We start from the raw sequence: 25,988 nt of genomic DNA, 5'->3' as shown, positions 1-25,988 counted from the left end.
AATTATAAAAAATAACATCTTGCAGTTATAATTTTATTTTTATTTTTGTAATTAAATTAAGTATAAGAAAGTTTACAAAAATTAACATGAAGAGAAAATCTCCTTATAATTATTGTAAACTTTCCTATAATTAATATTAAGAAATTTCCCCATACAAAGTATATTTCAAAATTTTGTGATGGTTAGATATAACATATAACATAACAAATGTGGTGTAAAGATAATTTTCCAATTATCATTTTGAATACTTTTTTTTTAATATTACTTCAATGCTTTGATATTAAATTAGTTTATTTCTCCGTGTGGGGATATAGCTCAAATGGTCAAGCGCTGTACGGGGTTCGATCCCCTGGATATCCATTAAATTAAAATTAATTTGTTTGACTAATTAAATAAAAAAAATTAAAGTTGTTTAATTTGAGCAATTAGAACAAGAAAAACGATCACTTTTATTTTTTAAATCACAAAAATCAAAGGTGGTTTGGTTAATAGACAACAAGTTGTATCAGTTCAATAGGTCATTGGGCCAACTTGTTTGGTTCACTTATACTTAGCCCGACACGATTTGTTAATGGACCAGTTATAATGGAAACCCTTAAGTTTTCTCTTCAATACTTTGTTCAGTTTTTCTCATTAATTTCCTAAATTACCCTCATAAAAATTTAATTACATTAATTTTTCTCTCAGGCGTCATCATCATCTCCACCATTCTTCATTACCTCTAACTTCATTATCACCATTACCACCGAGTGAAAATTACAGAATACAACATTTTTAATTGAAATAAAAAGCATATAAACAAATTAAGATTACAAAATAATTACATCCACGAAAATCTAGACCAATAAATATAATAAAACTAACACCCACTTACTCAGATATTCCTAAACCATAACCCATGATCCCAAATCCACAAATTTATTTAAAAATGAATCTAAATAGTATAATTTCAAAGTAAAATGTTCACTAGCAAAACTCTTGAGAAACTGCATTGAAGGATTCGGACTCAATTCAGAGATCCAATGAAAGTAGAGTGATAAAAAGTGAAGTCAATCGCAATGATTGCTACAAATTTCATTATTTTCGTTATTTTTTTTTTACTCTCCTTTTGGTCTCTGGAGTAGCGCTTCATCATGGCTATAATAAGCAACGGAGATTTTTTTTTTTAAAAAAAAAAATTAGTCATATTACATTATTCAAAGAAATTCAAGTTAAAGTTTCTTTTCTTATGTAACGTAGATCTTTTCAGACTCATAGGAACTAACTCTAATTTATGGTGATTGTAAATTTGATGGTGGAGAAGATACGTGATGGGAATGCCGATGATTGAGACTTGAGAGAGAGATGAAAGAGAAAATTAATAAATTAATAATTATTTAATAATTAAATTAAATCCAATAAAGATTAGTGAAATAAATTAAGGAACTCAAATATCATTACTCTAGTTAATGTTCTCTCTTTCTTGTCATCTTCATCAATTGTATGCCTCCAACACGACGCATTGGTAATGTTAACGCTTGTACCGACTTGATCTTCCAATACAATCGTTCAATAATTAATGCTGCCTTTCGAGATTGTCATATACTCATGTAGTTGCTTTTATTTATTTTCTTAACATTGTCAAGTGGTGAAACGTAATTGATTGACTTTTAATCACACAAAGCATGTGAATATAAGATAAATCTATTAAGAAACTTAAAAAAATTGGGCTGCTTAGTCGTTAAACAAAAATGATGATTAAGCGGCAGACGACTCTGAGCTTTTACTCTACAATGAATAATCATCACTAATTTAACAAATATTAGACACTGAAAGCTATCAGTGAAAAAGGACTACGCATCATCTGCATATTTTTAGCATCTAAACTAAAAACCATGTGGATTGCTTCACCAACACTAATATTTACGAAACTCAGTAGCAAAACTGAAACTCTCTAATCAGACTCCAACTTGATGTCGGGGCCATCGGCACCTTTATTTTTTATAACATTGTAAGGAATATTGGTTGAAATAATAGTACCACCATTATAGCCATCAACCAGCAACTTACCTATTTTTGATCTCCACTCTGAGGTGTCCTTCTCATTCTTCCTGTCATGAAAAACTCTATCGCGGTAGTTAAGCATTGTTCCCAAGCCTGTATTCGGTACCCATCCAAATTCCATTAGTACCTTGGCCTCGCCTTCGGTTAAGTCCTCTCCAACCTTAAACAGAATATCCACAAGTATCAGAAAGATAAGTCTGACACATAAAGAGAATACTCAGCAAAATGACAAACTTCAACCCAAAGTCTGCTTTTTGTGACTGTTGGAACAAAAAGTATAATTTGAGATTTAAGTCTTAATGCTTTACAGCCAACCCATCCATATTAGCGTTAGCAAGCCTGAAAGGTAATGCAGTACCAACTTATTTTATCCCTAGTGTGATGGAATTAAAGAGTCCAAGGCTAAATTGTGAATCAATGTCAATGTCCACCTCTAAGCAAGGAACCAAATACTCTTTCACCATCATTTTGCTTGGACCCAACAGAAATACAAAAAAGTTGGAACCTCAAAAAATATAGTAAATATGATATAAAAATCTATGTCAGATGCCTAATAAATAGCTAATAGGGTGTGCTAGTGACCTGCATACAATTGGAAGATAACATAAGCCAGTTAAAGCAGAAAGGTCTAGTTGATCCTCTGTGCAATAGGATAACTTCATATTAATGAAAAAAGACAAGACCAGCAATCAGTAAGGTTTGCGAAGAATTCTAAAATCCAGCCAAACATGCTAATAAACAAGCAACTAAATTGAATGTTGAAATAGAATTTTCAAGACAGGTAGACATAAAAGTAACATCAAAAGGCAAGCAGAAAAAATGACAAAACACGATCTACAGCAACAACAATATATTATACAACGCTGAATGCTATAAGATGTTAAACATGCAGATTATGAAAATTTTTAAGTCTCAGGCATCAGATGAATAAAAATTGACCTAAAAAATTTAAACCAAATAGCTACCTAGTAGTATCATCAGCATTAGAAAAAATATTTATATAAATTTAATTGTGCTCATTTAAGAAAACTATCTAGGCAGGTTATGCACAGCTGACTGTTTCATCTATCACTGCAAATTCTCCTTTACAATCAAATAGAGAAATCAAAACATTATAATTTAAGTTCGTATCTCCATTTAGTAAGTGACTCCATTGTTACAACCGAAACACCAGCAATCATTTAGAAGGAAATGGAATCATTACTGTTAATGATTTGTTCTCAATTAGGTTAATCCTCCCACAGCTAGTAAGCTTCATGGTAGTCACCAAGCGCTTGATCTGCCAATCAAGTGGTAACAAATCTACCAGCTCAAAAAAGTATGTTGCATAGCCATATTCAGGACGTTCCAGCACAATTCTGCATTCAGATGAAAATAAAATTTCACCATCTACCAACTCATGTAAGTATACAAAAGAAAGTCCTTAATATATTTTGAATTGCAGATCAACGACCTGTTGTGTCTTTTAAACACAAATATAAATGAGTGAAGATCCCGGCACCAGCCCCATTCCACGGGCCATTTCCGGAACTGCAGATATCTTGCCTATGAAAGAGAGACGACAGCAATGATCAGAGAGTTACCATCAACTGACAAGATTTGATCAGAAAACATAAGTTATTCAACAGATTATATATATATATATATCAGGTTTTGTGAAACTTGTCACCTGCTCCACAAGTGAGAATAGACAAGCCAAGCAATAACTAGGCTTTGAATCCTTTGTACACCGAACAGAAGGAAACTTCAACAAGGAATCACGCTGAGAGAAAAGCTGTCCCCACAAAATAAATAACATATTAATCCAAAATAATGAACCAAGAAATGCATAATATAGCTTATCTGAGAAGAGGGAAGAGGAAAAAGGCAATTTCATCCCTACATCGTTATATATGAAAGTAACAAGAAAATATATTCAACATATATATACAGGTTACAACTCCACAAGATGAAAAAACAAGTCATGACTGTCAATCTGGTTGCAATAAGAAGCAAAACCTACAAGAAATGGCTGTCTCAATCAGTCATGATCCTGAACTAATCATCCATCAACTGAGTTTTCCCAAAAAAAAATATCAAACAAGAGCTCTAATGCATACTTTTCTTTCTATCCCATCAGTCATTATCCTGTATTAACTATGCATCAACTGACTTTTGGTAAATAAAAAATAAATACCGAATCTATAAACAACAGAGTTATGCGTATTATTTTCTTCCTATCCAATGTCAAATCAGCCATTTCTCTTGAGCTGACTATCAACAGAATGATTTCTCCTGATAAACAATATCATACAAGAATCTATCTGCATCATTTTCTTTTAATCCAATGTCATTTTCACTAGGTAACTTGTACTAGATAGATCTGCAAATATTTTCTGATAATCTCTGGACTGTGTCTAATATATGTGTCAGAATGCTTTGCACCATACATGTTTTTCCACTAAAACCACAGAGACCGTTTGTAACACCCCAAATTAGGCTTTACACTGTTAGAGAGCTATTTGATATAAATAGAACAGTGCAGTGGACATCACGGTCTCACAGTTTGGCCAACCTTTGAAATCACTTCCTCAAGTTCAGAAAAGCTGTCTTCATTTAATTCTTCTTCTAGGACATCGTCACTCTCCGTCTCCCCATAAAGCTTAATTTCATCAACGGATACTCCTTGTTCACGTAATACCTGCCCTTTGACATTTTAGAGGGAACCTCACCCATATCTCAGCATAAGTCCATAATCAAACAAATATATTGCAAAACGTACCCGCAGAAGTCCAGGAGCATCTTCTTCAAGTGCTGTTTCAACTGAATCCCTGCAATTAATTTAGCCAAAATATTAGTCCCCAGTACATAAGGATTTAAGAAACTTCAATACATATTTACATTAAGGAAACTGATATTACGTGGCAGTCTTCTTCCTCTTTCGGGTTCGTTCTACCCTCATTGGTTTAGCAGATTGTGGGGCTAAATGGGCATCCTGAAGGGCTGGATGCACAGTTTTACTCAAGTGCACAACATTGCTGGTACAATTTAATTCAGCTTTCCCCACCAATGTTCGCTTCTTCATCCGAACTTGGAGTGGCATATAGTCTACCCCATCTTCATGAAGTTCATCAGGGATTTCCTTTTCGCTCTTAACTGGAATTTTAAAGGAACAATTAATTAAAGAATTCTTTTCTGAGTGGTTCAACTCACTATTTTCCACTGGTTCAACCTTGACTTTAACAGAGGTCTGTAGAGTAGAAACTTGCATAATACTACTTCTAGGCTGCACATCACACTGTCCATCACAAGAATTGAACTCTGCGAATGCTCTATCAGATGAGCACATCACCAAGGAATTCTTTTCTGAGTGGTTCAACTCACTATTTTCCACTGGTTCAACTTTGACTTTGGCAGAGGTGTGTAGACTTGGAATGTGCATACTACTACTTCCAGGCTGAACATCACACTGTCCATCACATGAATTGAACTCCTTAAATTCTCTATCAGAGTAGTACATTGTTTCACAATTTTCCATATCTTTTCTTGACTCGGGTGCTTCAAGCACTAGGCTTTTACCAGGTATTTCAGAATCCTGATTAGTAGTAAAAGATGATGCAGCAATAATAGTCTCTGATGAAGCATTTACAGGACTTATATCATTATAGTTGCTGCTGGTAATTGACGATTCCGTATGTGCAGATTGAGTGTCTTCATATATTCTTCCACCATAGGTATCAACAAGATCTTCTGAGAAACCTGCAGAAGTACCCTGTGGAACATAAAGCAGCAATTATAACTGGGGACGAGCCTATTTATACTGGTTCCAAAGGACAATAGGACCAAATGAAAAGTACACGTACTCTTCCTAGCTGATAAATTTCCTTATACTATGTTTAAGAATGAAAATGTGACAACAAATAAATGCTGTTATACATTTACCAATAATTAAAAGGAAAATAAATTACCTCTACAACTGGGTTTTCCAACTGCAAACATCTCCTGCAATATCACATGAAGAACCAAGACTTAATAGTTTCTAAACTTTTTGAAAAATATGAGGAAAGAAAAGGATGTGAAATTATGGGAAATAATAGGTGTTGAAAAGCTGAAAAATCAGTTTAGAACAGTAAAGCAGTTTGGAAGGAATGATGTCAAATAAAGAAAAAATGGCACCTTTGAAGCAGCATCCGACGCCTCTCTTTCAGTACAATATGGTCAAGGTCATCATCTGCAAAGTCGACAGGAGTATTTGTGCGGACTGTATCAGATGCTGCATCAATACCAACAAAGTCATTTACACCATCTCCAAGTGCACTCAACACATTGTTGTCAGAATTCTCAACCTTTACTTCAGCAGAATCAATTGACAGCACCATATTTTCATACAAAGTGTTGACTTCAACTTCCTCAAGTCTAGCATCCTTAGCCATGCCTACATCATCTGAAGAGTTTTGCAGAACTTCACTATTTGACACTTCAGAAGTAACTCCCACGGGGATGGGGGCTTCATGGTAGGGACTTTGTTTCAATACCAATTGATGATCCATCCCGGTAACAGAAGGGGACGGGAGAAGGTCCTGTAGAACGTACAGTTTTCTTTCAAACTAACTGAAATAGGGGGAATGACAAACAGAACTTCTAGACAGATTGGCCAGAGTGTTCAGAGTTCTTTCAACAAATAGATATCACATGCTCTGTTATTTCTGCAGGGATCCCACAAAATGATTTGCTCTTTCCAAGGCAATAAGTCTAGAGAAACATTTTTTTTTCTCTTGCAGCCATTTAAAAAGTCGATAATAAATTGTTCTCTTACGTGTGTTTCAATAGCAGAATAATAAGAAATGTTCTCAATAAGACAATTTCAGCCTAGCATGTGAACAGTGCTACGAACCTATGTTTCAACTTCAATTCTTTCAAGCTTCAATAACTCGGACCTATAATCTAAATCTCAGAACCGAATGAGATTTTCGCCAAGTAATTTACACTGATATCAATCAAATGACAAAATACATAATATATACAATATATAATTTACTCCATAACACAAATTAGTCAACTAAAAAGCGGCAACAAAATTTCACCTCATCATCTCGGTCTTCGTTTTTAACAACAGCATCAATGCGAGGCCTGCAAAAAGCAAAAACCTAACTTATAATAATTGAGCACAAAATCGCATGAGCTAATTAAGAAGAAAGTGAAGAACAAACAATTAACTTTGAAAACGAGAAGCTTACGTGCCCGTTCTTTTGCTCGAAAGCAACGATTTTTGCCTCGAAATCAATGGAACGTGATCCAGCTCATCGAATTCGCCCATGGATTCGATTGAAGTTACAAGCATCTTAGCCATGTTCTGAGAAATTTCCTAGTGTAGAGCTTTAGCATGTATTCAGTGGAGAACTGGAATTTAAGATTAGTTTAATCGAACAATCAAAGAAGCCCGAGAGAAAGAGAGAGAGGAGAGGAAAATAACTTTTGAAGGCAAACGTTTGAGCTCGGCGCAGGCCGCAGAGTGAGTTTGTTTTATTTATTTATTTATTTTTTGCTTTCTAATATTTTATTTGCTTGTATGGCGCGAGGCTCGATAGCTTTCTCGATTTTTATTGATGGGCGTCGTCGTCGTTTCAGTTCTATTGTAAGAGGCCGGACCGGCCGGGTTTCCTTGAGGCCCAGCTATTTGATGGGCCAGGTCGATTGACATATCCGATGGGTGGTTTTTTCACCCGTTTTTTAAGGGGCAATTTTAGTCGCCATTGTGTTATCTAAATATAATTTTGAGTGTTTTGCTAACTTACAATTCATGTAACTTATAACCTACGTAAAATATGTAAAAATTTGTGATATGGTAATGGGACCCATTGTCATGTTACAAGGGTTGTAAGTCACATTAATTATAATTTAGTAAAACCCTAATTTTGAAGGTCGAGACCACATTTATATTTTCTATTCCATGATTTTTTACCGTAAATGCATTCTTCTTTTTAACCACACTCTTATCTTGCAAACCATAATGTACGTCTTGCATGCATGAAAATTTACAATTTAAAGTCGCATCACATGTACAAGATAAATTTGTTTGCAAGAAAATTCAACCCACTGCACATTCTAAAAGCGCAACAAAATTGTAAACTCAACAATTCATCACAAGTTCACAACTCTTCACCAACTAAAAATTAAAATAAGTATTACATTATTTTACCAGTTTCTGTATCGTATAAGAGCTATTCAATTGCATACAGAAGAATGAGCAAATAACAATCTGTTCTTAAACGTATCTTTCTTCTCTTTTATCTTTAATTATTGTACTGTGCCCACCCAAATCCTCTTACATTAGTTAATTCTAAAGGTGTTGATTGGTGCCAAATAAGTGATTAATTATTTTTCAGTACTCATGCTCATACTTGTACCCATTCCTTTAAGTCGCCTACTCATTTTGTTCTCAAAGTTCAAAGTATATCCATTTGTTGTGAGAATATTTTGTCTTATTTTTTTGAATTGGGCATAGGCCTTAACTATGGATTTATGGCTAAGCTATTTAACCTACTTGGTAATGCTCGGAATGTTTACATATTAATATTAAAAGAAACAATCGACATACATACATACATATATACATACATATATACATATATATACATATATATATATATATATATATATATATATATATATATATATATATATATATATAGGATTTTGTTATGTTACATTTAATATAAGAACCACACAATTATGTGGGTCCCATAATTTGTGTGGTTCTTGTGGGTTGTGTATGTTACATTATATGTAACGTAGGGACTCCCATATATATATATATATATATATATATATATATATATATATTTTGAAAAGCTAAGTACATACATGTGTTTCACAAGGAAACCGACATGGGGTTTTTCCGTGTCGTGCTTGGGCCTTAATCCAATAACCGTCAACAATGGCCCATAATCTGATCTGGGCTATAGTCTCGGGCCGTGTACCCTGCAATTTTTTTTTTAATTTAACTTTTAACACATTTTGAAATAACTTATAAAAACCCGACATTTTAATTTTCACAATTTTAACCGTAAAAATCATGTTATAGAACAAAAAGTTAAATTTCCAACCCAACTTCATTCTTCATTGCCGTTAAATAGAGGGATTCCGATTACAATTTAATTAATTGTAGAAAAAGTATTTGAACTTGCATACAAGTCGCTTAAGGGTGCGTTTAGAATTGAAGTGTTGTAGCTTTTAAGCTACAGTTGTGGTGGAAAAAAAGCTGTAATTATGGAACAAAAGTTAGTAATATGTAGTGAATATAAATTTTAAATAATAATTTTGACAAAATTATTAAAGATATAAAAAATTTTCTATAATACAAGTGAAAAACTACATCAATATAGCTTTCAAGATACGATAGTTAGTGTTTACCAAACACTTTAGTACTGTACTTTGGAAGCTACAACTGCCCAACCTCAATCCCAAATGCACCCTAAATGGTTTTAGATTATGAGAAAATAATCGAAATGAAATAGAAATTTTAACAATTCGCATAAGAAAGTGCATTGAATTTGAAAATTTTTACTTAAAGGATGAATACTAAATCATGTTTAAAGGGAGAAATTCAAGATCATACGTTTTTTTTTCCTTTTTGGTTGAGAAAGAATAAAGGGCAATGATCTGAAATAAAGTTATTACAAATATAGAAAATGCCCAAATGAATTTAATTATAAGATGAAATCCAAGCCAAATAAAAATTTATAGAGAAGAAAATTATTTAAGTTAAAAAAGATATAGAGAGAAAAATGAAGATTGTTCGGAGAGAGAAAATGAAAGATCTAGTTGGTGTTTTCATAAATAGTTGTGTAGGGATATTTATGTAATTAAACTACTAAAGAGGTTTAATAAGATTTTTTGAGGGATGGGAAAAGCATCATTCTTTCTTTTTTCTTCAGGGAAAGAATCCCCCTAATAGTTATTATTTAGTGTCTGGTGAAAATAAAAAATAAAAAAAAAATTATATAAAAAAAGAGTATATTAATTTCCCTATTATTATTAAGAGAATAAGTAATGGCCAAGGCAGATAATGGTCAGGAAACATAGGAAACAAATACAAAATTGAAAAAAGGTACAAAAAATATGACCGTTGAGACCCGCTGTTGGCCTCTTTCGATCATGCTCTTTGTTGTTTTCTCTAGATTTTAGTCAGACCCCACAAAAGTGTTCTGTGACTGAACTTACAAACACACAAATTTACAAATGTATCCAACAAACCTCTGTTCTCAGTAACGGGACTAACGGCTAATCAAACAAAGAACAAAAACAAAAAGTGTCTTGGCCCTCGAAGCCACAGTGCTTCGGTACTGTAAATTTTTTGCAGATGAAATCTTAACCGTCCATCTTCTGACCATCTTTTAACGTGATTTTTGGGAATCATAGTCCCTGGCCCTCTCCCTCTTAATATTTCTTTTCCTTAGACCCCTTTGCCTCGCCCCACTTTCCGTTCTTGTTTCTTGTTTCTTTCAGTCTTTCACATTTATAATACAAGTATTATTAGCTGAGCTCATAGGCTTCAGTCTTATCTTTACTTCACTTACTTTTTCTTGGTTCAGCTTGGTTCCATTTTCACATTCACAAGTTCTATATATATATATTATTTTTTTCCTCTTCATTGTTATGCTCTTTTGAGATTCCTTTTGAGTGTGTTTTTTGAAGTTCGATTCCAATGGCTGTTCACATTCTTCTTCTGCTTTTAGCTGTTTCAGTTGCTACAGCTGATGAAGGTGAGATTTTCTTTTCTTCTTCGCCATTTTTATTTTTATTTTTATTTTTTAGCTTGCCTGCTGTGCTCGTGTGTTTGTGAGTGATGAGTTAATTATTTGTAAGTGACCAGTGGGCAATCAATATTTTCCATGGTTGTTTTGGAGCTTTAATTGCATGCATTCCTTTGAAGCCATTATTTGTTGTTTATATCTCATTCCGCAAAATGTTGGAGGGTTTCTTAGCATCAATAAATTATTTCTAGTGATAAGCTGATCTTTAATGGCTTAAAGATCGGTTTATTTTTATCTTTTTTCTTCATTAGCTTGTGAAGTTTTGGTAGGTTGGATATTAATTGAAAAACAAAGGACAGATTGAGCAGTTGGGGCATTTAATAATTGTCAGGAAGTAGGATGTTTTCAGTAGCATTTTTTTTTAGGCTATTACAGGCATTTTTTTTCCTTTCTAAAAATCTGGGAAGATTTGCCACAGTGTGTTTGTTTAGGATCTCCAGGTTTCTCTTTCTGTTTCTTTTTCAAATATCAATATAAATAAATAAATAAAGCAGAAGAGGATAATAGGCATTGTCTTCCAGCTCATAGTCCATTTCATTTTGCCCCATTTTTCTATGTTGGGACAGTACTCTTTGTCTTGGTAGTGCGAAAGGTCAAAAGGGTTGATGAATTTAGTTGGCACTTTTGCTTAGGAACGAGAGAACTCGGTGAAGCAATGGGAACATACCATGCCCAACTCTTATTAAATTGTTTATTTTGTTTTATTCTTTAATGAATCTCTCTGGATATAAGTTAATATTATATTGCATTTGTCCATAACAGCTATAGTGCTATCCACAATCTAATTGGTTTAGAGTAATTTAGGATAAGAACACTCTTTTCCAAGCTTATTACTTTACTGAAAACTGTAAACTACAAAAAATGGATGTTGATGTTGATGAATGCATGCAAGTGAAAAGACAGATTGTATCCAACAATGAGATTCCAGAAGGCATTGTTTGTAATATTTCCTAACCAAAAGTATGAGTTTTAAGCAAAATGGGGTAAAATATCAGGAGTAATAGGAACTTCATGAAAATGAACTCATTGCAGGTTTTTATTGTGTACCCAGAACTTGTTTCATCTCTTTGGTCTCCAGCATTAATTTTCAGGGGCTCTTGCATTTATGAGGGGGTTCTACTACTCAACTACTAGAACCACAATTAATCGTTTTGCAGCATGTCAAATGTTTGAAAGGGCATATAAATATAAAGCATCGATTGGAATAAAAACATGTGAAAGTGTTTTTTAATTCATCATTGTTTTTATTTCAAGTGCTTATGGAAAACACTTACTATCTAAGATCTTGATGAATGTCTGAAGATTCCACAGCCCCCTTAGTTTGTACACCTGTTATGTCTCCTATTAGAAGTTATACCTAGATTAATGTAATTGCATTTTTTGCCCAATCTTAAATTGCCATGAAAAGAGCTTGGATATAAATTTTCAGTTTAGTTTAGTGGTACAAGCATGACGTTTCTCTTGTTCGCTGTGGCTAAAGACCTCATTGAATAGCAAAATATAGGAGATTTCTATGTTAAAAAAAAATTGCAATTTATTGTCTTTTGACAAATTTTGGATGAATCCTAATCCCAAATGTTTGTGTTTTACGCATAGTATGATTCATTTGTTTGTTTATTCATGCATGTGCATTGTATGCTTATTTTTTGTTTTCTCTTTGGTATACTCTTACTACTAATTTCCTTTCATATCAGCATCCGTCCTTTCCAGATGCTTGCAAAATCAGCCTTGTGCACTGATAAGTTAAAAATACAATAATTTTCATTTCTTCCTCACAGATGCATTCATTGGAGCGAATATTGGAACAGAACTCTCGGACATGCCACATCCCACTCAAGTAGTAGCCCTACTGAAAGCCCAGCAAATCCGACATGTCCGGCTTTATGATGCTGATCGTGGCATGCTAGTTGCTCTGGCAAACACGGGAATTAAGGTTGCAGTCTCTGTCCCAAATGAACAACTCCTTGGAATTGGCCAGTCCAATTCCACTGCAGCTAATTGGGTCTCCCGCAATATTGTAGCACATTATCCAGCCACCAACATCACAACAATATGTGTAGGTTCTGAGGTTCTAACCACTCTTCCAAATGCAGCACCAGTCCTTGTCAATGCCCTCAAGTTCATTCACTCAGCACTCGTTGCATCCAATTTAGATCATCAAATAAAAGTTTCAACACCCCTTTCTTCCTCTTTAATCCTTGATTCTTTCCCACCTTCCCAAGCCTTCTTCAACCGCTCTTGGAATCCAGTTTTGGTCCCGATGCTTAATTTCCTGCAGTCCACAGGTTCCTCTCTCATGCTAAATATATACCCATACTATGACTATATGCAATCAAATGGCGTGATTCCATTAGATTATGCACTATTCAAGCCTCTGCCTCCAAACAAAGAAGCTGTTGATTCGAACACGCTAGTCCACTATTCCAATGTCTTTGATGCTATGGTCGATGCAGCATACTTTGCAATGGCATTTTTGAACTTCACTAATATTCCTGTCATGGTGACTGAATCAGGGTGGCCATCAAAAGGTGATTCTAACGAGCCAGATGCAACTCTAGAAAATGCCAACACTTACAACAGCAATTTGATAAGGCATGTGCTAAACCAAACTGGAACTCCCAAACATCCTGGAATTGGTGTTAGTACTTACATTTATGAGCTCTATAATGAGGATAATAAGCCAGGACCACTCTCTGAGAAGAATTGGGGACTATTTGATGCAAATGGAGATCCTGTTTACATATTACACTTGACAGGGTCAGGATCCGTGTTAGCAAATGATACTACAAACCAAACTTATTGCACTGCAAGGGACGGTGCTGATCCAAAGATGCTGCAAGCTGCTCTAGATTGGGCTTGTGGACCAGGAAAGGTTGATTGCTCAGGTTTGTTGCAGGGACAACCATGCTATGAACCCGACAATGTGATTGCACATGCAACTTATGCTTTTGACACTTACTACCATCAAATGCGAAAGGATCCTGCAGCTTGTAACTTCAATGGGGTGGCTGCAATCACCACCTCGGATCCAAGTAAGAACAAAAGTCTAATTGCAACTTGCAAGCAAAGCATGGACCATCTAAGCTTGGATCATGTAACTTAACTTTGTGTACTTACTCAATTTGGTTTCATTGATGCAGGTCATGGTTCTTGTATATTTCCGGGAAGGTAAACAAACTTAAAAACTAAAAAATATGATTATTTTTGTAAGTCATCAAACTTTCCTTCTTATCCTTCATCAATTATTTCATGCAGCCTCGGCAAGAATGGCACCATGGCGAACATCACAGCACCATCTCTGAACTCAACAATTTCGGATTCTTCTGCCTACAAGATTTACGGCAGCAGTTCCTTAAGGAGCATCTTAACAGTAATCAGACTTCTAGTCTGGGGGGTTGTTTTTCTCTAGCTAGAATGTTATGTGTTTGAACAATTTTACCGCTCATTTAAAAATTTTCAAGAAACAGTTGGTGGTTTGAGGGAGGGGAGATTTTTGCCATCCCTCAAAGAAGGTGGTGGTGGTGGTGGTCCAATCAATTTTGTACAAAAGAAGCTTAAAGGGCGTTCATCTGCTGGGCTTCTATTAAATTAGTGTTATTATTTTTTGTCTGACCAAGCTTTGTTCTTTACTACTTCTCACTCTGAGGTCTGAGCCGACTAATTCTTGCATGAGAACCTTTGGAGCCAACTTATTGGGACTAGTTATAATGTCCTACATAATTTGAGAAAAATTATAGTAATGCTCGTCAAAGGAAAAATTTCTGAGAAAAAATGGTACGAGAACACAAGTATATAATTGTTATGAGTTATTACATCCTTAAAAATTTACGAAAAGTAAGATGAGGATAGGATCTTACTCCCATTTGCGATTGTGCTCCTTTCTCATGTCAATGTGAGATTAGGTTGCAAATTTGGATATTTAAATGGTAGACAATTTAAATATTTAAATAATACAAAGATATAGATGAGATAAAAAAAAAAATAATGAAAATGAGGGATAATACAAAGATATAGATGAGATAAAAAAATAATGAAAATGAGGGATAGGATTAGGATTTAAATATAAAGATGGAAACGAAATAATGATTTATGTGATTAATACGAGGATAAAAGGGAGATATTTCAAACTTGTTTAAAAAAATCATCTAAACTTGGTGGGTAATGATGTAATTTCATAATTATGTAGAAACCCTAGTTTCTTGCCCAATCAATGTCTATAAATTCTGGCCTCCATTCACCGTTCTCATATGCCCGACATCTCCCTTTCTCTCTTCAAATCTAGTTTCTTGCTGGTTTTATTTCCCAATTTTTTTTTGGAATATTTAACAAAAGCCTTTCGTTCTTCATCTTTTTTTTTTTTTTCCTTTGAAGATTTGATTTCTCTTCCCCCCGCCCCCCTTGAGATAGAAACACGCATCAATCTATGATCCTTTGTGTTCACACGATATAACACAGAGAACACGAATACGAATGATGCAATAAGCAAAATCATAGGAACCTCTGGACAAGCAAATTCCTTTAAAATATTATTATTATTATTTTATTTTCTCATGGATTCTTGCTCTTTCTCGTAGGTTCCACAGTTTTCCCACTTCCCAAACACCCCAGTTACTCTTTTCAATTTCAATTTCGATTTCAGATGATTTGGTCGATGATGATTGATTTTGCTTTAACCACACCGAACAGAGACTGAAGCTGGGGTTTCTTTGATTTAAGCCAAGGAATTGCTAGTGTGTTGCCAGAAATGGCAGGCGCTGCTGCTTTAAGTGCTTGGTGGGTGCTTGATGATTCTTTTTTCTAATTCAAAGAGATTATTCGTTTAATCTCTTTGTTTTAGCGATGAGAAGAAAGCTTCGTCAAGCGCATAGAGTTGATTTGGTTTAATTCTTTGGCTTAAATTTTAGAAAATTTTACCCACTTTGTGTTCTCTTATGTGGACGACTTTGGCCCTTTCAACTGAGACCAAAACAAGCTTTTCCCCCCATTTTTTTTTAAATAGTTAATATTTTGGCATGTAATTACACACTTTAGAAATATAAATTTTTTAAGATAAAAAATTTTATAAAAAGATGCGTGTTTTGTATTTTATAATTATATGGAAGTTATTTTAATAAGTAACAGTTAAAAAAGGTGCCCTAAAAATTTAGGAGGGTGTTAAAAGCTTCACTGTTAAAAATCAGAATATCGCAAGTAGTATTAATTACCAATAAGTTGGGATGGTTAGCTTTGCTTATGAGTTGTAAGTATAAAAAGGTAGAACCGTCAACCGTGCACAGTAGTAATCGCATTAAAGTCTCATCGAAAAATGCTCTTAAAAATACCGTTCATTGAAAGTCCAAAATGCCTGCGTTGCAAAGGGTGGAGCTTCTACCCTAAAACTCTTGAGAAATATTACTTCACATTTTTATACCTTTTTAATTTGTAATACTTTAGAATTTCTCAATCCAAAGAGTGAGATAAATGATTATGTGGCTTTAAAACTCTGAAAATTAAGAATAAAAAAAATAAAATATTGAGGTGGCATTAGTAAAGAAAGATGAAACGACCATATTAATAACACTAATTTCTAACCTAAAATTAAAAATAAAAAATTCATCCCCATCGTATTTTTCAGAGAAACAAAATTCCATCAATGGTTGCTATCAGAATTCCTTATTCTCAATGCACAATTTGCATTTTGCACTTTTTATGTTTCGCTTTATAAAGGAATAGATTAATAGTAGAGTTAGACTATTGGCACCCCTCTATAATTCTTTTCAAACCCCTCTTTTATTACAATTACATTTTAAGACAAATAATTTAATATATCTCATATCTATTTTATCTTCAAAATTTTTATATTTTCTCTCTTTAAAAAAAAAAAAACTCTTGTATTTTTTCTGTTATCACACTCACACGTGCAATTTTTTTCTCAAATTTTTTATAAATTTTTCTTCAATTAATAAAACAAAACACATTTTGATGAAATTATCTGACTTTTTTTAGGCTCATAGTACAACTTTTTACATCATAATCTTAGAGATAATTTATTTAATTCATTATTTTTTATCAAGAAGTTTATCACTGATAAAAATTAATTCTATAAAAAATTTTCAAGAGAACTTGATAAACAAAAATCTAAAGATTGATTTGTAGATGGAAAAGTTCTTGCTATTGGACTCTCATTGAGGAAGAAAGTACACCAAAGTCAAAGTTCTCTCTTTTTCTTTCTCAAGTTGTAATATGCCATTTCAATTTTTAGTTTTTTGAGTCTTTATCTTTAGTAGCAGAATGTTATATGATCAATTATCTCAGCCCTGAGATTGAACTAAATAAATAGTTAGATTTGATGCCTAGATTTAAGTCCAATTCTTAAGTTAAAGTATCTTCTCCCGTAACTAACTTATTGGGACTAGTTATAGCTTAATAATGCCCTACATAATTTGAGAAAATTATAGTAATGCTTATTAAAGGAAATTTTTTTGAGAAAAATGATACGAGAACACAAGTACATAATTGTTATGAGTTATTAAATCCTTAAAAATTTACGAAAAGTAAGATAAGACTAGGATCTTATCTCATGTCATTGTGAGATTTGCAAATTTAGATATTTAAATGGTAGACAATTTAAATATTTAAATAATAGAAAGATATAGATGAGATAGAAAAAAAATAATGAAAATGAGGGATAGGATTAGGATTTAAATATAAAGATGGAAACGAAATAATGATTTATGTGACTAGTAGGAGGATAAAAGAGAGAGATTTCAAACTTGTTTCCCAAAATCATCTAAACTCGGTGGGTAATGAAGTATTTCATAATTATGTAGAGAAACTCTAATCTCTTGCCCAATCAATGTCTATAAACTCTAGCCTCCATTCACCGTTCTCGTATGCCCGTCATCTCCTTTCCTCACTTCAAACACTAATTTCTTGGGTTTTTTTATTTAAATATGCCTCATTTGTCCTTAAATACTAAATCTATACCCCATTATAAACATATATCCCGTAAAAGTATAAAAAGTCACAAATAACTTTAAAAAATCATCTATTATGTTTACTTCTTCTCTCATAACTTCTACATAATAACACAACCAAAGTCGAGTATACTCGACTTTTTCCTGACTTAATTAAAAGGAAAATTTTTATTTCAATTTAAGTCGAGTATTCTCAACCAATTACCGAACTTCAATGAAAAGTTAAGAATTTTTGCTGAGTGAATATTGGGTAAGGTTAAATTAAAGTGGGGTATTCTCGACTCCTTACTCGACTTACTTGAAAAAATCGAGAAATTTTCAGATAATTTTTTTATTTCAATTGAAGTCAAGTATTCTCGACTAACATGAAAAAGTCGAGAATTTATGCTGAATTACTAATTGTATATGATTTGATTGAAGTTGAGTATTCTCGATTATTTACCCGACTTCGAGGAGTTGGATTTAGTTTTATGATGATTTAATTGTGGTTATTTTTGGACTTTCTTTAGTTTTTTAGAGTATATATGTGTAAAATTTAATAATGTTATAATTTTAGGTATATATTGGGTATTTTGGAGGAAATGAGTATATCCCACGCAATTCTCCCTAATTTCTTTGCTCGTCTTTATTCCCCAATTTTTTTTGGGGTTTTTTATTTAAATATCCTCGATTTGTCCTTAAATACCAAATTTATACCTTATTACATGCATATACCTTATGAAGACATGAAAAGTCAAAAATAACGTTAAAAAAATCAAGAATCCACACCTTTCTTCCTCTCACAGCTTCTCTCTTTTGGGCTTCTCTCACCATTCTCTTCTTCTTCCTTTCACGGCTTCTCTCACCATTCTCTCCTTCTTCCTCTCACGACTTATCTCTTTTAGGCTTCTCTCACCATTCTCTTCTTCTTCCTCTCACAACTTCTCTTTTTCGGGCTTGTACACACACTATTTCATAAAATGTAGGGATTTAAGACTTCATTTAAGTTATGAGTGATTGAAGAATCAGTGCAAGAGAGAAGTCGAGTACGAAGTCGAGTAAGTCGAGAACTTAGTCGAGTAAGAATTGGAGAGAAGTAAGTTGAGTATATGGTCCAGTAGAAAGTCGAGTAAGCATATTAAATGAGTCGAGTAAGAAGTGAAGATAATTGAATAAGTCGAGTATCTAGTCGAGTACGAAGTCGGGTATGGAGTCTGCTAAGTTGAGCATTCAGTCGAGTAAAAAGTGAAGGCAATTGAATAAGTCGAGTATGAAGTCAGGTATGAAATCTGGTAAGTTGAGCATTCAGTTGAGTAAGAAGTGAAGACAATTGAATAAATCGAGTATATAGTCGAGTACGAAGTCGGGTATGAAGTCTGGTAAGTTGAGCATTCAGTTGAGTAAGAAGTGAAGGCAATTAAATAAGTCGAGCATCTAGTCGAGTACGAAGTCGGGTATGAAGTCTGGTAAGTTGATTATTCAGTCGAGTAAGGAGTGAAGATAATTAAATAAGTTGAGCATCTAGTCGAGTACGAAATCGGGTATGAAGTCTGGTAAGTTGATCATTCAATCGAGTAAGGAGTGAATACAATTGAATAAATTAAGTATCTAGTCGAGTACGAAATCGGGTATAAAGTCTGGTAAGTTGAACATTCAGTTAAGTAAGAAGTGAAAGTAATTGAATAAGTTGAGTATTTAGTCGAGTAAATAGATTGAATGAGTCGAGTATTAATTTTTTGTTGGTATTTTATTGAGGCTATTTTTATACTTTTATTTTTATTTTTTTAAGTATTTATGTGTAAAGTTATAGATTTTAATAGATTGAGATATATTTTGAGTAATTCGCGGGAAATGGGTACATCCCACGCAATTCCCTCTTGTTTTTTTGGAAGATCTAACAAAAGCTTTTCGTTCTTCATCTTCTTTTTTTTTTTTTTCCTTTGAAGATTTGATTTTTCTTCCCTCCTTCCCCACCCTTGAGATAGAAACACGCATCAATCTATGATCCTTTGTGTTCACACAATATAACACAGAGAATACGAATGATGCAATAAGCAAAATCATAGGAATCTTTGGACAAGCAAATTCCTTTAAAATATTATTATTAATTTTTTTATTTTGGCAGATTCTCTCTTTCTAACATCATAGCCTCCTACTCAAAATTGGCAGATTCTCTTTCTCTCTCAACTAAAGAGCGCCGGTGACAACTTTTGTACTCTCAAGTTTGATCTCTCAGTCTCAGCTTCAATCTCTAAGCTTAATAGGGCAGAACGACTAGTGATTTTGTGAGCTTCAATCTCTCAGCTTCGATCTCTCGGTCTTCGATATCTGGTTTTTAATTTTATTTTTTAAATTTAAGAATTTCTTTTAATTTCTTCCGTTTTTATGCAAGTATATCAGTGTTTATTTCTTTTTTTTTTTTTTTTTGGGTCAATGGAGATTCTGGATTCAATTTTTTTCAATGGTGATGTTGGATTTTTTTTAATTTTTTAGAAAATTGTTGTTAGTTTCTGTGGATTTGATTGAAATCATTTTTTTTTTGTTTGAGATTTGTATCATTAATTCCTATTTGAAAATGAGATGACATTATAAGATGTCAATTTGATCGTAGTTTGTCAATGCATTTGGATGATTTAGTATATGCTGTAATAGACGAATCAGATGGCATTTTTAGGGAATTATAGTTTGTCAATGCATTTGGATGAATTGGAATATAGTTTGTATCTTTAATTCCTATTTCGTGTTTGGGGATGCCAATTTTTCTGTTGTAGTCATAAGAAATGCATTTGAATTATATACTGGTAGATGGTTTCAGGTTATGCTTATAATACACTGTCAAAATTTTATAAAGCCCGGCTTGAGGTTAAAAATTTGCCTGATTTACATGTTGAACTTGTGTTTCATATTATGGTACAATAATTAATAATGAATACAGTATCACAATTTCTCCATAATCTCAAAGAAAGTTTCAGCCCTTTGCCTGTTTCCACCCAATGGAGAAAGTGGAGAAACCTTCTCTTCTATTATGCTTGCCCTCCCACCTCTCTCTAAAATGAAGGCACATTTCTGGACTTCATTTCTTCTTCTTATATCAGGAAAACGTTTAGTTTCCATGTGTCTTGAGACTTGATTATATATGGAGTGAAATATAATTTACTTTTTCTTCCTTTGTTTTGTTTGGAATAATGAAGCTACTTTAACTTTTCAATAATGTGATGCAGTCATAAATGAAGTTTTTAACCTCAGAACGTATACCAGTGTCCTTGTCTCAAAGAGTCAAGTTCAACATGTCAAATAATATTCTGTCAAAATTTCTTATTACATTTTCCGTAACTAGTATAAGATTAATGCCTTCATAATTACATTGACAGTTATTATTATTACTATTTTCTTATGATTCATTGATACAATGCAATTTTTTTTTTAAATAAGAGATTATTTATTGCAACAGTTTAAGGTTTAAGATTTCACTTATAGTGGATGGATTATTTATTGCAGCATTGACATTTCTAATTATTAGAAAATGCATGGTTAATTTTTTGGTGTTTAAAAATCTACTATTTTGTCCATCTCCTTTGCCTGCAATCATCCGATTCAAAATGTATAATTTCATTGTCATTTTTTTGTTGCAGTTATGGATAGCTTAAGCTTAATTGAGACAAACAATTTAAAAAAGAAGAAATTGGCTACATTTATGGATTGGTTTTAGACTATGCAAGTGGTTGTTTGTTTTGTGAAGTTTATACAATATTTTTGGAAAAATAATCAAGAAAAATCATTAAGACGTTAACTGTATGTGCTCGACTTCTTCACAAATAGAAAAATTGTTCACTTGCTATTTGCTATTATTTTTTCTGTTTTACTTGTTGTTTATAGCTGTTATACTTGCTGGTTGCTGGTGTTTTACTTGTTATTTTTGCTGTTATCCTTCTTGGTTACTACTATTTTTTGTGTTTTGTTGTTGTACTTGCTGTTTTTGTTGGTTACTGTTGTTGTCTGCTTTTTTTCTGCTGTTATTTTTTATTGCTATTTTTGCTATATCTGCTTATTTTAATTGGAGCAATTTTTAGAGTACAAAAACATGTATTAGATATTTAATACATGAGGAAAGGAATTGTTATATCTGTTCGAAGAGGCCATGTTCGGTTGCAGGAAATGAGGAGAGGAGAGGAAAAGAGTGGAGAAGAAAGAATAGGAAAAGGAAAAGAAAATAGTTGGGAGTCTAATTTTCTTTGTTCGGTTTAGGCTAGAATTAACAAAGGAAAGGAATTTTATAGTTTTTTACCTGGATAAATTTACCCTTGTATTAGATCTTTAATATTTATTATTAAATTTATTAAAAAACTACAAATATGTTTAACTATTTAAAAATTAGTCTCAAGGTTAATGTTTCATTTTCAATATCCTAACTATATTTATAGTGCTTTTATTAAAAGTATTTTTGTTTATCATTGTCAAAAGTGCTTTTACTAATTATTATCCAAGTGCTTTTATCAAAGGTTTTTTTTTTTAAATAAGAAACATTAATATTATTTCAAAAATAGCCTTTAATATTACTAAACAAAGCATAACCCATAATATTACTACAAAAATATTAAATTTCAAATGCTCAAATGAAATAATAAAAACATAGTCCATAATATTACTAAAAAAACAAAACGCTTTTTGTTGGTGACATTCATGCTTTTTATGGAAACAACCCATAATAGCCGCACTATCACAACCAATTTGAGTGGTGGCTCTAACTCATTCTACTGTTGTAAGACCATTAATCTTCTTCAATTCTTCACTCAATCCTATTTGTTTGTCATTGACTTCTTGTCCCATTGCTCGATCCACGAGATTAGAAGAGTCTTCGCTGTTAGCTCTTTAAGTTCTCTAAGCTCTTCTGAATCTTTATCATAAATCATACATAAGTCTTCATAATATAGGAATGCTTTATTCTTGAAATTTGTTGCCTCTTTGTGACTCTATAACAGCAGATAAAATAGTAGAAAGCAACAATAATAAACATTAGAACCACTAAGTGTAGCAGCAGCAAACAGCAAAAAAATAATAGTAAAAATCAGCAGAAAAAATAACAAGTAAAACAACAGCAATCAATATTAGGTACTTTCACTGCACAGTCGGAAGTGTGTAAAATAAATGAGTGTTCAAAATAAATTTTAGGGTACAATAGCCCCATCCTACTAAAAAGCCTTACCCAAATTGTCGCCACCAGCCAGTTGAAAATAGTAATTTTTAGAAATAGCATATCCAAAAACAGAACTAACGACAGGCCAGGCCCAAAAAAGTGTCTAACGGAGGTAACTTGTTCCGACTGTGCAGTGCAGGTACCTAATTGAGTAAAAAACATGTATCAACTGCAAAACTCTAAACCCCTAACTACCTTTTCAACCAGCGAGTTTGTTTGCTTTTCTGTTTTTGTACTTTCAATTCATTTGTTTATATTCAAGACAAGATTATCAATTGTGGGGTCTTGTTAGTAAGTTGCTTATTGCTATTCTTTTTTCTTGATTTTCAATTAATATTAATTAAGTTTCTGAGTCATTTACTCTAATCAATTATTTGTTGATGTTTATGATAGTGCATATGTATACTCGGTGAAATTTCGATTATGGCAGCTCAGAACTTCTTATGGAGCTTCACAAAAAATTGTTTCACCTTTGGGCTTATTGGTCTTACAATTTCTGATCGATATGCCAGTATTGTGCCTGTGCGAGGCTCTTCTATGTCACCCACATTTAACCTTACTACCGATTCCTTTATGGGGTCATTGTCTGGTAATTATTCTTTGTTCTCTTTTAATCACCAAGTTTAATTTTGAAGATTTTGTGCCACATTTGTTGCTTAATTGTCTCATTCTAATGGTTTGGTTGCAGACGACTATGTTCTCGTGGAGAAGTTTTGTCTTCAAAAATACAAATTTTCCCATGGTGATGTCATAGTATTCTGGTAATTTGTTCAGCACATGTGATGCTTTTTTCTATGTTCAAGCATTTAATTCTTGTTTTATATTATGTAGATATGATCACTGTAGTTGCATAGTTAATAAGTGAAAACTATTGGGTGTCAATTTATCTTTGTGTTGCGAGAGACTTGACATGGTTTTTGTGCTCATGAAGAAGTTCAAATCTTTGCACAAATCAATTAGGTTTGTGCCTATTGCTTAATATTGTCCTGTCACTCAGGAATAATCAGCCTGACTTCTAGAGGTGGGAGGTGTCAGTTTTTTGGCAATGGGCAACGAAAAGTCTATTAAGTGTGAAAGTGTGGGAATACAACTTTTATTTTACCAAATCATTTTGACCTCAGGACAACAAATTGCCAATTGAGAGATCAATCTAACACTAATGTCACTTCAGAGAGAATGTTTTTCATTAGATTTTGGCTGCGGGCTATAAATTGAGTTTAAGCTAATGTAGTGGTACACACCAATTCATGGTGCTTTTTGTTTTGATATTGAGTTCTGTTTGTGGGTTTGTCTGTCGTGAATTCAAGTTGAATGTTTTCATACGCCTAATCAACAGTAACATTGTTTGAAAATTGTCATATTCAACTTTATGAATTTATTTCATAAAGTTATTTGAGAAAATTTGGGGTTGCTCACATTTGCTCATGTTTTGATGAACAATTGAGCCTCACACCAAGTTTTGAGCTTGGTTTGGTTTGTTGATGTTGAAGCCGGTGGCCTTGTGATTGAGCATTTTGTTAGTGGCTTTGTTTGTTTGCCTCCTAGGTGTTTCTCATTCTGACCGAGTTTGAATCAGTGTCTTCTCATAGGTAATGTGATTGGAATAATTTTGTAATTGAACTTTGTGATCTATTCATTTAGTTTTGTATGCTTTGTACAGTCACTGTGTTTTGCTATCTGTCATTAGTAAATTTTTGGCTTTTTGTTGTAATCCTCTGAAGAGATTTTTATTTTTAAGTACAAATGGTTTGGATCATTGTCTTCTCATGGATGACTTAACAGGTTGAATAATCTGTAATTGACTTTATTTTATACTCATTTATATTTATATGCTCTGTAAATTCACTGCATTTTGTTGTCTGTCACTAGTAAATTTTTGGCATTTTGTTATGTAATCCTTTGGAAGATATTTGTCTGGATTAGTTAAATTCGTTCTTTATAGTCAGTGAAACATATTGTTGACATGAAAGTTTGATACTAAAGATTGATAGTACTATAGTTGTAATTTCTTGCAGCTCACCCAGCAATCATAAGGAGAAACACGTAAAGAGAATTATCGGATTGCCTGGTGATTGGATTGGAACTCCTATGACTAATGATGTGATGAAAGTTCCTAATGGACATTGTTGGGTTGAGGGAGATAATCCATCTTCTAGCCTGGATTCAAGATCTTTCGGCCCTGTTAAGTCTACAATGCCATATATTCGTCTCAAAAAATTATTAAAATTGTTATTATGGTAGTTATGATGTTGAGTGTTGAAAATTGTCTAAACTGTATTCCCTGTCAGAATCTTTGGTTCAAAACCTCATGTTAAAATAAGTATCTCAATCTAACTCCTGATTTGAACTCTCAAAATAAACAGAACCATGTAATTCTTCTGTTGACATTTTGGCTCAATTTTGTCGGACATTACTTGAACTTCTTTAGCATTTCATTCTAGTGCCATTGTCAAAAGTAATTCAAAAAAAGGAAATAAAATGCTTCATTGGAAGTATTCCTTTCCAAAGCTTCTGTTAGATTTAATATGCTTCTGAGGCGATGATGATTCGACTAATTTAGTTGTATTACAGTATAGGTTGCAATCTGCTTATGCATTGACTGTTGATAGTTTTTTTTTTTTAATATTTTACTTCTTAAATTTTTTGCCTAACTTTAACAAGTTTTTCTCGGCAGATTCCTCTGGGATTAATAAAGGGAAGGGTCACACACATTCTATGGCCTCCTCAGAGGGTAAGACGTATCGAGCGAAAAAATCATGAGAACATACTTTCTCCTTCCTAATTGCGTTTTTGCTCTCGACTCCCCGCTTATCTGGTAGTAGAATTTTTGTTCGATAATTTTTTGCATTCAAGAAGCAACATTTTTTTTACTGGTTGGTTTTGTTGTATCATTTGTAAGTACAATAATTGTCTCTTAGAACTTTGTAAAGAAAAATTAGTTTAAGTTAGTTTCGAGAACAAATAAAACGTTTATATTATGGAATCATTGAGGAATAGAGAAATCAATTAAGACACTCAAAT

The 25,988-nt window shown here is 33.0% G+C and overlaps 3 protein-coding genes across 7 annotated transcripts; 2 read left to right on the top strand and 1 right to left on the bottom strand.

Annotated features, from left to right (window-relative positions):
• Positions 1-1,667: 1,667 nt before the first annotated feature.
• LOC18038541 lies at positions 1,668-7,561 on the bottom strand. 4 transcript variants are annotated; one of them, XM_006430525.2, is made up of 11 exons: positions 7,260-7,561; positions 7,107-7,152; positions 6,199-6,602; positions 5,991-6,024; positions 4,944-5,794; positions 4,805-4,853; positions 4,598-4,723; positions 3,713-3,817; positions 3,497-3,588; positions 3,248-3,401; positions 1,668-2,203 (listed from the first exon to the last, which is right to left on the bottom strand). In XM_006430525.2, the coding sequence occupies exons 1-11, from the start codon at positions 7,370-7,372 to the stop codon at positions 1,934-1,936; spliced, it is 2,244 nt and encodes a 747-aa protein (XP_006430588.1). In that variant the 5' UTR covers positions 7,373-7,561; the 3' UTR covers positions 1,668-1,933. The 4 variants fall into 4 exon arrangements, with proteins under 4 accessions (XP_006430588.1, XP_024037495.1, XP_024037496.1 ...); XM_024181727.1 differs by lacking the exon at positions 4,598-4,723; XM_024181728.1 differs by lacking the exons at positions 7,107-7,152; positions 7,260-7,561 and adding an exon at positions 6,917-7,000.
• Positions 7,562-10,508: 2,947 nt separating this feature from the next.
• On the top strand, positions 10,509-14,519 carry LOC18040076 (glucan endo-1,3-beta-glucosidase 2). The gene is made up of 4 exons (XM_006430523.2): positions 10,509-10,787; positions 12,617-13,870; positions 13,979-14,006; positions 14,094-14,519. The coding sequence occupies exons 1-4, from the start codon at positions 10,730-10,732 to the stop codon at positions 14,245-14,247; spliced, it is 1,494 nt and encodes a 497-aa protein (XP_006430586.1). The 5' UTR covers positions 10,509-10,729; the 3' UTR covers positions 14,248-14,519.
• Positions 14,520-19,609: 5,090 nt separating this feature from the next.
• On the top strand, positions 19,610-25,930 carry LOC18040075 (mitochondrial inner membrane protease subunit 2). Of its 2 annotated transcripts, none has more exons than XM_006430522.2 (5): positions 19,610-20,058; positions 23,361-23,556; positions 23,656-23,728; positions 24,983-25,148; positions 25,642-25,930. In XM_006430522.2, the coding sequence occupies exons 2-5, from the start codon at positions 23,391-23,393 to the stop codon at positions 25,747-25,749; spliced, it is 513 nt and encodes a 170-aa protein (XP_006430585.1). In that variant the 5' UTR covers positions 19,610-20,058; positions 23,361-23,390; the 3' UTR covers positions 25,750-25,930. The 2 variants fall into 2 exon arrangements, with proteins under 2 accessions (XP_006430585.1, XP_006430583.1); XM_006430520.2 differs by having other exon boundaries at positions 19,610-20,104; positions 25,642-25,929.
• Positions 25,931-25,988: the final 58 nt, after the last annotated feature.

The sequence above is a fragment of the Citrus clementina genome, unplaced genomic scaffold (genome assembly GCF_000493195.1).
Source record: "Citrus clementina cultivar Clemenules unplaced genomic scaffold, Citrus_clementina_v1.0 scaffold_6, whole genome shotgun sequence".
Lineage (NCBI taxonomy): Eukaryota > Viridiplantae > Streptophyta > Magnoliopsida > Sapindales > Rutaceae > Citrus > Citrus x clementina.
Note: the sequence above shows the minus strand (reverse complement) of the source record. Positions and strands in the feature narration are given on the sequence as shown.